We start from the raw sequence: 12,806 nt of genomic DNA on the forward strand, positions 1-12,806 counted from the left end.
TGAACTTTTGATCTTGGTACTTACACATAACCACCATCAGAGTGAGGGCTGATGAAAATTATAACTTCCAGTGAGGGTGGATCATTTCTATACTACAGAGCCTTGTGGGTGGATCGAGTAAATTTTATTGTGACAAAAGCAAAATCCTCCAAACCCAACCCTCCCCCCCAGGCGATAAATAAAGACCGGCCCCTTTTTTCTATGAAGAAGCAAATTCAATTACAATGTAAGCCCAACAACCGGCCAACACTGAGCACAGCGGTCAAAACGAAAGGCATGCGCGAGGGGATTCATTTTGGCCGCCAATTTCCCACGCAAAATTTCTAGGAAACACATCCTAACCAAGCCGCTGTACGCTGTTTCCTGTGCTGTTCCTGTACAGGAAACAAAATTATGGAAAAGGAAAACTCGAGACTTTTCGAACACAAAGCTTATTCACGAACGGGTATCCTGTTGAATTACCGTCCTGTATTGAGCTTTTAATTACCAAACAAGTAATTCGCTTATAAAACACCGTGACTCACTGGCTAGTATGATTACCTGTAACAGCCTGAAAGCAAGCCACTCAGTCCTTAGTCATTACGACGCTTGTACATGCGCAGACGTTTGACCGCTTTGTTCCAAAACTGCGGGTTGGCGTTTAATTTTTTCACACTATTCAGCCTTTACATTCCCGAGCTGTTTTATTATAGTGTTCCAAATCAAACAACTTTTTCAGCTGTGTTCTGAAAATCCAATACTCCAAGTCACATTCTGCATACTGAACTCGCCTCCTACAGCACTTGCAAGAAAGCTTAAAACGTTCGCTCACTCCGCAACGATGAACCTCGTAATTATCACACTCTGTAGTCTGAACTTTCTCCGCAACTTTTCTATACACTGCATCCACAAGGCTTGAACATGTATTTACATATTCAGCCAGAGTCTTTTCAAGCTCCTGTATCCTTGTTTTGCAGATTTCTAGTTTGGTTTTGTCGGGAAGTTTATCAAAATACGCGTCCTGATCCAATGTCCTCCAAGGCAGATATTTCGTTTGCTGGAGTGTTTCTTTCAACAAAGAATCAAGTCTAAATCTTTCTGCAATCATATAAAACTTCACACAGGTTGTATCCTGTACGTTGCCAGAAAGGTATTCGCAGCAAAGCTCCTTAACTGTGTCCATCTGGTATTCCTCGGCCAGTTCCAGCAGGAATTGACAATTTTCTTCTAATACAGAGAGGATTGATTTGCAATAAATCATTAAATATTTTTTTTCTTCATGTTTAGTACTCATTGTAAACACAACGATATCATAAATAACCTTAAAGACAGTGGACACACAAAGTATGCGCGTTGATTTAGGACGAAGGAGAACAGACTAACATTACCGAAGAGTTCAATGGCGGACACAGTGAGGGGCCAGTTATAGTCTCGGTATTGTGACGGAAATGCGTTCGTGTTGTGAAGGATAGGACATCGGGATGGTGTCAATACGTAAACGTGTGGACGATGCGTCAGTAGTCTGTCGGTGATGCTCAATAACTCGTCGAGCACCGACCTACCACCGACGCATCGTCAATTCAAAGCGTTGACCGACACCATCCCGATGTCCTGATCTTCACACCAAAAGCAACCCATCAAATATGCGAGCAGGTCTTTAATGATCAGCGCTTCGGCAAGAGTGTTTCCTAGCCCGAGGGAAAGTTTGAGCAATGCGAGTCGGCAAGCGGTTTGGCACGGATAACGAGATTAGTGCCAGACCCCAACAAACTTCTCCCCGACTCGTTTCAAATCTTCCCGTGGTCAGAAACCCGCGTCCTGCAACCCTGATAATATGAGCCTGCCGCAGGCTATGCCATAGAGACTCGCCTACCTCTTATTTGACGAGCTCTGCCTTGAGAGTACATTATCTTGAGCAGCACTTCAATCTCGTCTGCTTTTTTCCCAGGCAAAGTTATCTCTTTTGCGTCTCTCTCCACGAATTCGGACGTGAACATTTTCTCGAACACTGGGGACCACATAGACAATGTACTCCTATGGACGTGAAATTTGGTTCCCTCCACAGAAAGCACCACGTCACTGAAGTGCCTTGGTTGTGAGAAGTCAGGGTCACTCATCTTTTAGCTGGTTAGAAATCAGAGGTGTTATTATTGTGGAAAACAGATCAGCTCTTCGTATTTCTAATTTTGGTTGGAAGTATGTAATATCCGAATTATTTTGTTGCCAAACTCTTGAACGGGTCTCAAGATACTAAAGTAAGCTTCTTTTGTCACCACCACCCTCACATATCCAGCAAAGAACCCCCTGCCCTCCCCTCTCCCCGTCTTAAGTGGCTGCTACCGGTCCTCGCCGACTACAAGCGCAAGATGTTTGAAAGGTTATATATCTGGCGATTTTATTAGGATTAAAAACTCAACAGGGATTATTCCCCGTAATCCACTGAGCAGGTAGGTTGTCCAGTGTCAGATTACGCTTGGCAAAGGAGACAAAGGAGGCACTCACGTACGAACGGACAGGCCGAGAAGTGTTGTTTCAAACAGCATCTAAAACTTCATTTTCAATAAGGTCGCAAATAGTTCCATTTAGCTAATTGAAAGAAATACTTCATCTATTTTGCACAATAAAAGTAATGCAGAAGAAATGTCTCAAGGAAAATCGTGACACACCGCGAAACACAACAGGCAACAGATCTGAATAAAGAGCGATAGATATTCACACAAGCTGTATAGATCTAACCAGAGACCACAAACACATGTACACACATACCGGGATATCGAAGTAAGCTGTCTGCTTCAATTAAGCGATGTTAACTCACAAAATCTGATAACATAGACGAGAAATTGAAGCAACAAGCACCTTAGTGTTTCGTTGCAGACAGACAGAGACTAAGGTCGTCTTGTTTGAATACAATTAACGCCTCAAATCCTTTTATCTGCATTAAAAATCTGTCAATCAGAATTAATCTTAATGAATGAATTAACATGCTGATTACCTTCTTAACCCATAGGGCTTCTAAATTTAACATACTCTTTCAGGGGAAATAAAATAAAAAAAATTGACATGTAGGAATGTTAAAATCGTTGTCCACCATACTGTGAGGACCATCTACTCCTTTTAACACCACAAAATCAGTATGCATATTCTCCATACTGTTCTCTATACGTTTCCAAAGGTGCTGACAAGGAGAATCTGTTTAACAACCAATATCTTCTTAAGTTGGTGATCATTTCCTTTATTCTCATGCCCTTAATGTGTAATTCAGGGGATATATTGTAGGGAGAAATTACTGGAAGATGTTAGTCAAAGGGTTGAAGGATTAACCCTTTAGCTCCTAAGATCTGTTTCTTAATTCTCCCCTCTAGTAGCTACACAATTCTTTGTAAAGAAGTGAGGAGAATTTGGTGTTAAATCAAAACAACAACTACTTGATAAGTTTGAGTATTCTCATTACCTGTTGGTTGGATAATGTTTGAATGTTGTAAGGAGAAGTTACAGGTTAATCACTTCTGAGAGTTAGACAGTTTAAGAGTGGTGTGGGTGAGCCAGAGCTGAAAATTCATAAGGGATAAGAAAACCACAAGATATATGCAAACTCTACTGACTTCCACAGTTAAAAAGAGTTATATCATCCTTGGTCCATATTACTACTGCTACACCTGGGCATGAATCTTCAAACCTGGGTTGAGATAATCCACAGTGATTAGATGCTTGAAAAATAATAGAGTAAATTATCCAGAAAGGCTTTTGAACAAAGGATTAAAAAAAACTGGGGTTTAAATTTGATCTCTGTTTGGCATCAATCAGCCTGCACACAACTGGGCCCTAAACTGTTGCTTTGGTTCAAACATTTCACTTAAATGCACAAAGCTTATCACATATTTCACATGAAATAAATTTTTATTCTTATATTGAATGTTACATAAAATCAATGTACAACTTTTAAATAAAAAATTTAAATTTACAATCTTTTAAATGGCTGTTATTATCTTAAAGAGACATGTTTGTGTGATGATAGGGTAGACTTGGAATGATTGTCTCTATGTAGTTGTGTATAGGGAAATCATTATTCCCTTGTCTTTGCAAATGCCTGCTAAAGGCCTGAGGCAACATCCCTTTTGCATTGTGTTATAAACAAACGGATGATCTATGAGGTGTTATAGAAGCATTTGCTTCCCTTAAAAGAAGTGGAAGTGAAGGTGACAACAGTAGAGGTATCTTATTTATCTGGATTCAGTGATGTTTGGTTTTCAGTGGCTATTGGACAAATTCTGGTGGTTGGATTGTAGGTGGATCAACATCACTTCCATAGTCGAAATAGTTCTCTCTTACTGTTGATTTTGTTCCCATCTCACCATCAACAACAGTTTCTATTTCAAGTTCATCTGTTTCTGATGATTCACTGTCACAAATTCCAAGTACATCAAGGTCTTCTGCAATCTTTTTTGTTTGTTCCTTTGTCAGGTGAGTGCTTCCAGGTTTTGTGGCGAGAGGTTGTGCTGATCTTGGTCTTGCAGAGGAAGGTCTTGCAGACATAGGTCGCGATGGTCTCAGTTCCTTTATGGTGGACTCCTCAGGTTTTGTTGGAGATGAAACTGGTGAATCTATGGGCTTATTCAAACCTTTTCCAGATTCTCTGACCTTCTTTATTTCTGAATCAAGAATGGTCTTAACCTTCTCTATTGAAGGCTTGAGTTCATCACATGTGTTGTTCACTTCTTGACAAATTTTATGTTGTTCTACGCCACTAATATCATTGTCAACCTTGACATTGAGTTCACCAGATACACTTGTACCAAAGTCAGTGCTATGGCTTTCTGAAAAGTCACAACCTTGTGGCTCAGGACGGGGTTGTTTTCTCAAAACCCATCGATATGGGTTGGTTTTGTTGAGCTTTGAGCTATCTGACTGAGTTAACTGCTCAGAGGAGTGGGAAATTCTTTTCAAACCTGTATCCACTTGTTTTCTTGGAGACATAATTTTTTCAACCCTTTTCTTTCCAAGTTCTTTGATGACTGCTTCTAAGTGAGAATCTATCAAATCCTGTTTCTTCTTAATCATTTTTTCCTTGTCACTATTTCGTTTCAATTTCAACCATTCATCGTAACTTAAAGCCTGCATTTTTTTCGATGTGTCATGACTGGATGCAGAACTAGTTGCTTTTGCCTTAGTGTCAGCATTCTTGATGGACCTTTCCTTGGCTGTTTTCGGTCTTTTTGTGGCTATTTTTGGACTAGAAGTGGACTTTGGTTCTGTGTGATCCATAGCAGTCTTTGGACGCTGCTTTCCAGAATTTGCAGTGTTTCCCACATTATTTGATTCACCTTTCATATCAAGGAGTATCTTCTCTTTACTAAAACTTTTATCATCAACAAGGGGTGATGAGGAAGCTTCTTTAGCCATTGGCACAGATTTAGACACTGATTTGCTTTTATCTTCAGACACATTCCCTGTCTTAGAATCAGATGATAGGGCTTTACACTTAAAACTCTTGACAACCCTATACTCAGGGGATGGTAGTGGAGAAGATTCACCTGGGTGTAAGCTGCCATCCCCTTGCTGAGGTGTGACCTTGGTGTGACTTTTCCTCCATTCTAGTTTTGCCTGTTTACGTTTCCTTCTTAGCCATAAACCAACCCTTTCCATGGACTCTAAAGCCCTTTCAGCTTGAATACGGGCCTCCTCTTGCAGGGCAGCCCTTTTTGCACGTTTTTCCTGTCTTTCCAGCTTTTTCTGCTTGCGAGCCACTATGGCTTTTTTATGAAGCCAGGTCTTTAGAACTGGGTTATCAGTGTCTTTCAGTTGATGCTCTGATCTGAAGCTTTTTCTTGTTCCATCAGGATTTTTCATTTTGCTGTCGTTTTTTTTAGTTTCATCCTCCTGTTTCATAGTATCTTTGTTTGCATTCTTGGAAACAGATCTGATTTGCTTCTTCTTCTTCCTAGCAACTAGAGGTTTCTTCTTCCCTTCTCCTTCTTCATCACTGATCCATTCTGTTTCCTCTGGTAGTGGAAAAAGAGGAAATGATGACAACCTCGTTTGACAACTCTTGTTTCTAGAAGTCTTCTTGAACAACACAGGGTATGTTCCAACCGGCGCTGCCTTATCTTTAACTTTTTTCACATTTTCTGTTTGAGAACTTCCATCGCTCTTTGTGGATGTTTCAGTGGTGTTTTTCTTTCCATCAACTTCTAAATCGCTTGCGGAGGAATCTTCAAGAATTTGTTTCAAGAACTGAAATTTCTCTTTTCTTCTTGACTTCGGCATCATCGCAAGTCTAGTTCATATGCGGATTCGTCGTCGCATAAAATACCAATATAAGCAGATATCATTCAATTTTAAGCCGGCAAGCTTGCAATCGTGGTCGCTACATCTGTTTTCTGAGGGTTGATCTCTCAAATAACTAGGGGATCAAAATATGGCGCTACATGTCTTGGTCGCTATGGAAACTAACCGATTGGGAACTGGAGAGGAGATTACAAAATGGCGGCAAAGTAAGCTGCATGTGTTCTTTTTCGCGGATTCGTTGAATGGCAGAATCTGCGACAAATAACGACGAATTCTTCTACTTTACCGTCGAGGGTCTTCGATACGAAGGTTTGTGTGGGTTTTTAAGGGTGTTAAGTCCCAAAATCCTTTAATTTGGAGTTGTATTGATCTCCATTATCTACGTGAGCTCATACTTCGAGAGAATAAGCTGTTAAGAACGGTTTTCCTAGATGTTTTTGAAGTATATTTCACAATCGATCTATCTCTGATTAAGATTATTGTATGGCTGTCGATCAAAGTTTTATCTGCCCATCCAACTTAATGCTCTCTCGACAATCACGCGTCGCGCGATCGCCTAATTATTCTCACAAATAATTTCTCTTTCTCTTTTCCAATGATGTAGTTAAGGTTCTTTTATATTAAAACTGTAACTGACTTACCTAGTTTGATGCCACTTTTTAACAAGGCTGCCTTTGTTTTCAGGATTTGGGCCTAGGAACTGTTTCTCTGAAGAAAGACTTCATTGTTTGTTTCCAACTCCCTCTCAAAATAACACCCAGATCTCTCTCGTCTGAGTTTAAGATTTTTCTTTACAAATGTTAGGATTGTGCAGAATGAAGCTTCTGGGTTACAGTGGAAGAAGACATTTTACCTTGAGGCATTGCAGTAATGTGCTTATTAGAATTCTTTTTTCAAAGATCAATGGGCATATTTCCATGTAAAAATTGCCTGATAATTTTAATTGTATTATCATTGATTGTGTTGGTCATAGCTGTTACCTACCTGCTCTGTATGTTTATTGTAAAGTGTCACAGGTACCTGCTGATAAATATTGTCAAATCACCCAACTTAGAAAGAAAAATCAGATGTTTCATTCCAGTGGTGTATTATAATTTTGTGTCCATTGATTGTTCTATGCTTCTGTGCTTGAGGAACTAGCGGACAGCACATGTTTTGACTGACCAGCAATGCAACTCTCACAGGTCAAAGATTGTGTGGAACACCTATCAATTGTTTGTTTGTTAGTCTGAGATAACTGTGATCTTTGTGTGTTCAAGACACTTAGGAACACCTCTATTGGAACAACCAAGACTGTCAGAATGATGGATTGATCTAGAGACTGGAAAAGAAGCTCTGCAATTGAAGAAGTTCATTTATAGAACCTACTTTTACCTCTATTTTTTTTTTAAATATCATGATATGAGCTCATTGGTCAAATCTGTGGGACTATATTGATTGTAGGTTTTCTAAGATGGGTGTCTGTGGTATTCCAACTGTGAAACTCAAACAAGGAAAGCTTATGTACATTGGATTTATTTTATTTGGTGTTTTGATGTCAACACTGACATTTATACCAGCCTTTAGAAGATTCTTTGTGGTAAATTCTCGTTACTGTAGCAGAAATACAAGTCAAGGAAAGTGCGATACTTTGGTGGGACACATTTTGCTGTACAGATTCTTCATTGGAATGATGGTTTTCTTTTTGTTCTTGGCGATAATCAACTGCCAGCTGACTGTGTTTACAACGTTCAGCCATTGGCTCGAGAATGGCTTCTGGTTCATAAAGTTTCATCTGTTTTGTTTCTGTCTTCTCTTGTCACTTCTCATTCCGGAAGGACACCTCAGTAATGCCATAATGCATGTTGGTTGGATTGGAAGTTTTATTGTGATGGTTATCCAGGCCATTTTAATCATTGATCTAGCAAAAGCTTTAAATGGTTATTGGGTAGAGAGAATGGAACTCTCAGAACGGCCAAAATGGTGGTATTTTTCAATGTTATTCTTCACATCTCTGTTATATACCCTTTCTTTAGCATTCATTGTATATTTCTATGCCACTTACACCATTTCAAAAGATTGTAGAACAAACTTAATTTTTATCACAACTGTTGTTTTGCTTTGTACTTTTGCATCACTTTTGTCAATTCATCCCAAAGTGCGAGAAACTGGACTCCTTCAAGCTGGCATTGTTACATCATATTCTGTTTATTTTGGTTGGACCTGTATGCAGCATTATCCTTATTCTGCCTGCAACCCTAGCTGGAATTTTTTAATCCTTACAGAGTTTAATTTTCACATTCAATTGAACATGATCTTTGACACTTTTGTGACATTTTCACTGCTCGTATACAGTGTACTTCATGAGGTATCTGTGCAGCATCTCCTAACAAACATCAATCCTTGTGCAGATTGCTGGAATCTTCAGTCACAAGTTGAGAATCATCCTTCGACTTCAGAGGAGAGTGAAGAAAAGCCACTGGTTACCTCAACATACCTTATGTTTTACCTTTTTCTCCTTTTGATATGCCTACACCTCTTGATGGTAATAAGCAATTATTACACTCCTGAAGGAATAGTCGGCACTGAAGATGAAGTACTGGAGACAGAATATGACAAACTCATTGACATGGATGAATATGTGAAGTCGTTGAGCCAGTGGGTTGCCTCCTGCCTGAAAATGATTGTGTGTGTTGTGTTTCTTCTCCTGTACATATGGACTATTCTGTCACCTGTTGTCTTACCAGCAAACAAATAACTCCAGCCCACAATCTTACTACAATTTACTGAAAAGAGGCTTTAAGGTGATGAAAAAAGACAAACCTATCAGCTAGTTTTGTAACGCTATCCAAATTTTCTCAACTAATTTGTTAAGAAATGAGTAGCAGTTATTAAGGGGAATTGCTCAGTACATCAGATCTCCTGAGTTAAGGGGAAACTATTTATAATGATTTCTGATCACAGCTCTGAGCTCAAATGTTTCCAAAGCCATTTGGGAACCTACATGAAAAATTGTAAATTGGTTTCCAAAATTAAAAATTTTTTTCTCCAGGAAAAAAACACTCTCATCACAACATTAATGATGTACTAAACCACAAACAAACATTCTTATCTGTGGATCAAGTGAGCAGTAAATGGTTGTTTGTGGTTTGCATTTAATTTCTTTTATATCGGGTAACAGAAAAGCTTGAGTGATGTGTTATAAAATTTATAATTTCACTTTGATTGCAGACCATACAATATTTTCATAAACATATAATACTATATACTATATACTGACTTGCCCATTTTGATTATAAATATAAATTACATTATATATTATAATGCTATTAATAAGATACATAGAAAAATTACTCAGTTCTGATTGGTTAAGATAAATGCAATTTTCAGTAATTCAGTGGAGAAGAGAGTTAATTTAATGCAAAGAAGTAACAAACCAGACTGAACAATTCCTTGAACTGTTTAGGCGGACTTTGAACTTTTTTGCACCTTAAAGATATGAAAATAGCATTGTATATTATTGTTTTGATTGTACATAGTTGTTTTGACTGAAAGCACAATGTCACTTGCAGGATTTTAATAATAACCTGATTTGAAAAATAACGTTATTTTTGCACTTGATGTGCACTTTGCTTCTGCATAATTATGATAAGCTATCTTGTATTTTTCATGTATCTTTATTATTAATAACATGTAATCACATGATTTTTCTTGTGCAATTTGGAATAAATAAGCACTTGTAAATTTTTTTGAAGACCACAAATTGCACTGGCCCTACAGGCTCATGCAATTTTGTTAGTCTTTAAAAAAATTTACTTGCTCTTATTTATACCAAATTGCACTCAAAATTATGTGATTATCTAAATAAATTTAAAACTGTTGTGATATTTGTAATTAGAGTATCATGACTGTATAGTTTATTTTCAATGATTGTGTTTTTTTATTTGGTGATAAATTAGTATAAAATGCTAAATTGTGCATTTTCCTGGAGTACTTAGCAGTATATTTAATTTAATGGTGAATGTTTAAAAAGCTAAAATGCACCCTTCACTCATGTTGTCAATTTTTTTTTTTTTTTAGTTGGTAGCTTTTTTAATATGGAAATAAAATTGCTATAATTTGACTTACTCCCTGCTTTTGTAGATCTTCCAGAACTTTCAAGTTGTACGGCACCATTCAACAGCGATGAAGGTGTTCCCTTCTTTTCTGGCATCTCTGGTAAGAGAAAATCTAGGAGACGTACTGGAAGACTGGTGACAGTAAATAACCAGAAGATTGCATTGCTCAAATATAAAGGAACAGTTCATGCCTTGGATGAAATGTGTCCACACATGGGTGAGTAGATGTGAGGGTCATTCCGTAAGATAAGATTAGATTGGATGAGATAAGATAATTTAGATAACGTCAAATTCATGGGGAATGTTAAATCTCCATAGCCTAGGGCTCATGATATAAGTGTTTGAAAAGCTCAAACACTAAGGCATATACGTGCTAAAAGCTAAGAAAATATGCAAGAATTGTGAAGAAGGTCTAAAGACTACCATGCATTGCTTAAAGAAAATTTGTCATTGCAAAATGCAAACAGTTAATGAGAGTGCTCAAATTTATCAGGTAGAAGTTGCAATCTTGAGCTAACTCCAAATGCTGTAACTTATTTATGATGAAATGTGTTGCAGCATAGGGGAGAATTAACAATCAGATCTTGGGAGTTAAAAGGTGGATTGAATTCTGTTTCAATGCAGGTGGACCTCTTCATCTTGGGGACATTGAAGAGCTGGGTCAGGCAGCCCTGCCATGCATTGTGTGTCCTTGGCACAGTTGGAAGTTTTCCTTAGAAAATGGATTTGTGAAAGATCCTGCTCGTGAGAAGGGTACAAAAGTTGGTATTTATCCTGTGCAAGTCACTGACAAGGGAGAATTGCGAGTTGGCTTCAGGTCTTTTTCCCCAGACTATTTCAATGGTGCAATGGAATTCTAGTTTTAAAAAGCTCTCAGCTCATGTGAGTTTGATACATGAGAGAATCTGGTTGTGCATTGAGTACAGGCTGACAGAAATGCCTAGCATGTTATGGTACATTGTGGTTTGCTGTGTGCAACAGGTGTTCTAAGTTGAGTGAATTCAAATGCAATAATGTGCACAATGCACCAAATCCAACATTTGAATTGCATTGAGAAGGCTGATAACTGTTACATGTAATCCTTTGGTAACAGGTTCAACCTGTACATCGCGATGGCATGTTTCACTGTGTCAACTGTTGTTCAACAGGGACATGTTAGCAGTGAGCCATCTACATTCTTGGATGGGGTTTTCAAATGCATGGAAAATCCCAGATAATCGATGAGAACTTTGTAGTTTTCTCAGTGTCCCAGTGTTTGTCAGTTCATTTATAATGTGAAATTGCAAAATGTCTGTCTCTGGGACTGAAGGCAAGCAACTAAGGATTAGTTACAAGCTATGTAAGCTGTGTCACTCCCCCATGTTTTTGGTGTAGTTTAGATGATTGTTGACCAATGCAAAAATCTTTAAAATATCAGGTAAGGTGGGCATTCTCCCAAATTCTCTCTCTCCATTTTTCTTCGGTGATTCCAGTTTTTGGTGGTATGTCTTTAATTTTGAATTGGTTTAAAAAATCTGGAATGGGCAGGGTTTGAAATGAAGGCAATCCATTGTACAGAATGTATAATTATTACAAAGGTTTTATAATTGGTAACAGTGTATTGTAGAAAAATGATCCATTCAAAATGGTCAATATACATTAAGGGGCTCACAGTGACAGTTCACGCAATGATGGAACAGAGAAACGATTCTGTGAAACCCCTATTATAGTTTTTAATTGCAATTTTACACCAACCTTCAAAAATACAACATCTTAAACTGTTTCAGTTATTGTAAATATTACAAAAAAGTGATTCAAATTTGGTTATAATTGCGTTTAAATTATCAGACTGTAAGTGTGTTAGAACAGTTTTCAATTGAGTATTGAAAATAATTTAAGATTGATGTTGTTGTTGTTTGTTTGTTTGTTTGTTGTTTTTTTTTTTTTGCTTCACTTTGTGATTGGGCTTGAAAACTTGCACCAATCTCTCAACCAATCAGATGCAAAACTACAACCAATCACAACTTAGCTGCCTGCGTTTTGTTCACTTAAGGTTTGGTTAGTTGAAATTTGAGTTCTCATTGGCTCTTAACCCTTTAACTCCCAGAAGTGATTAACATAAAACTTCTCCCTACAATATCCATACATTCTTCAGCCAACAGGTTATGAGAATATTCAAACTTATCAGGTAGAAGCTGCTATCTTGATCTAGCACCAAGTTCTCATAACTAATTTACAACGAAATGTGTAGCAGCTACAGGGGAGAATTAACAATCAGATCTTGGGAGTTAAAGGGTTAAAGGTATCTTCCTTTCTTCTGATTGGTGTTTATGACTTCTTTTTTTCTGCTCTCATCCTTTAGTAAATGAAATAAGTTCCCCTTGTCAGCTCTAGTGGTGAATATGACATGAAAAATCTTCAATTTATTAGTGTTCAGTAACCAAACATCAAATTAGAATAGCTCCC

General features: G+C 37.9%; 3 protein-coding genes across 6 annotated transcripts; 1 reads left to right on the forward strand and 2 right to left on the reverse strand.

The window, feature by feature from the left end:
* Positions 1 to 172: 172 nt before the first annotated feature.
* LOC131776614 (BTB and MATH domain-containing protein 38) lies at positions 173 to 6,973 on the reverse strand. Of its 2 annotated transcripts, none has more exons than XM_066170888.1 (3): positions 6,906 to 6,973; positions 1,853 to 2,103; positions 173 to 1,206 (listed from the first exon to the last, which is right to left on the reverse strand). In XM_066170888.1, exons 2-3 carry the CDS (start codon positions 2,094 to 2,096, stop codon positions 659 to 661), a joined length of 792 nt encoding a protein of 263 aa, XP_066026985.1. In that variant the 5' UTR covers positions 2,097 to 2,103; positions 6,906 to 6,973; the 3' UTR covers positions 173 to 658. The 2 variants fall into 2 exon arrangements, with proteins under 2 accessions (XP_066026985.1, XP_058948813.1); XM_059092830.2 differs by lacking the exon at positions 6,906 to 6,973 and adding an exon at positions 2,746 to 2,869.
* LOC131776617 (triadin) lies at positions 3,881 to 6,383 on the reverse strand. Its single transcript, XM_059092832.2, has one exon. The coding sequence runs from the start codon at positions 6,244 to 6,246 to the stop codon at positions 4,234 to 4,236; it is 2,013 nt and encodes a 670-aa protein (XP_058948815.1). The 5' UTR covers positions 6,247 to 6,383; the 3' UTR covers positions 3,881 to 4,233.
* Positions 6,450 to 12,795, forward strand: LOC131776623 (Rieske domain-containing protein-like). 3 transcript variants are annotated; one of them, XM_059092840.2, is made up of 4 exons: positions 6,462 to 6,573; positions 7,069 to 7,131; positions 10,387 to 10,578; positions 10,986 to 12,795. In XM_059092840.2, exons 1-4 carry the CDS (start codon positions 6,507 to 6,509, stop codon positions 11,219 to 11,221), a joined length of 558 nt encoding a protein of 185 aa, XP_058948823.2. In that variant the 5' UTR covers positions 6,462 to 6,506; the 3' UTR covers positions 11,222 to 12,795. The 3 variants fall into 3 exon arrangements, with proteins under 3 accessions (XP_058948824.2, XP_058948823.2, XP_066026984.1); XM_059092841.2 differs by lacking the exon at positions 7,069 to 7,131 and having other exon boundaries at positions 6,450 to 6,573; XM_066170887.1 differs by lacking the exons at positions 6,462 to 6,573; positions 7,069 to 7,131; positions 10,986 to 12,795 and adding an exon at positions 7,148 to 9,047 and having other exon boundaries at positions 10,387 to 10,519.
* The last annotated feature ends 11 nt before the right edge of the window (positions 12,796 to 12,806 follow it).

The sequence above is a fragment of the Pocillopora verrucosa genome, chromosome 8 (assembly GCF_036669915.1).
Source record: "Pocillopora verrucosa isolate sample1 chromosome 8, ASM3666991v2, whole genome shotgun sequence".
NCBI lineage: Eukaryota > Metazoa > Cnidaria > Anthozoa > Scleractinia > Pocilloporidae > Pocillopora > Pocillopora verrucosa.

Excerpts from the sequence above, each read along its gene's own strand:
- LOC131776614 (XM_066170888.1), bottom strand. The coding sequence starts at position 2,096 with ATGAGTGACCCTGACTTCTCACAACCAAGGCACTTCAGTGACGTGGTG. Across the intron at positions 1,207-1,852 it reads CAGAGCTCGTCAAATAAGAG|AAGAAAATTGTCAATTCCTG; the intron begins GTAGGCGAGTCT and ends TCTCTGTATTAG.
- LOC131776617 (XM_059092832.2), bottom strand. The coding sequence starts at position 6,246 with ATGATGCCGAAGTCAAGAAGAAAAGAGAAATTTCAGTTCTTGAAACAA.
- LOC131776623 (XM_066170887.1), top strand. The coding sequence starts at position 7,718 with ATGGGTGTCTGTGGTATTCCAACTGTGAAACTCAAACAAGGAAAGCTT.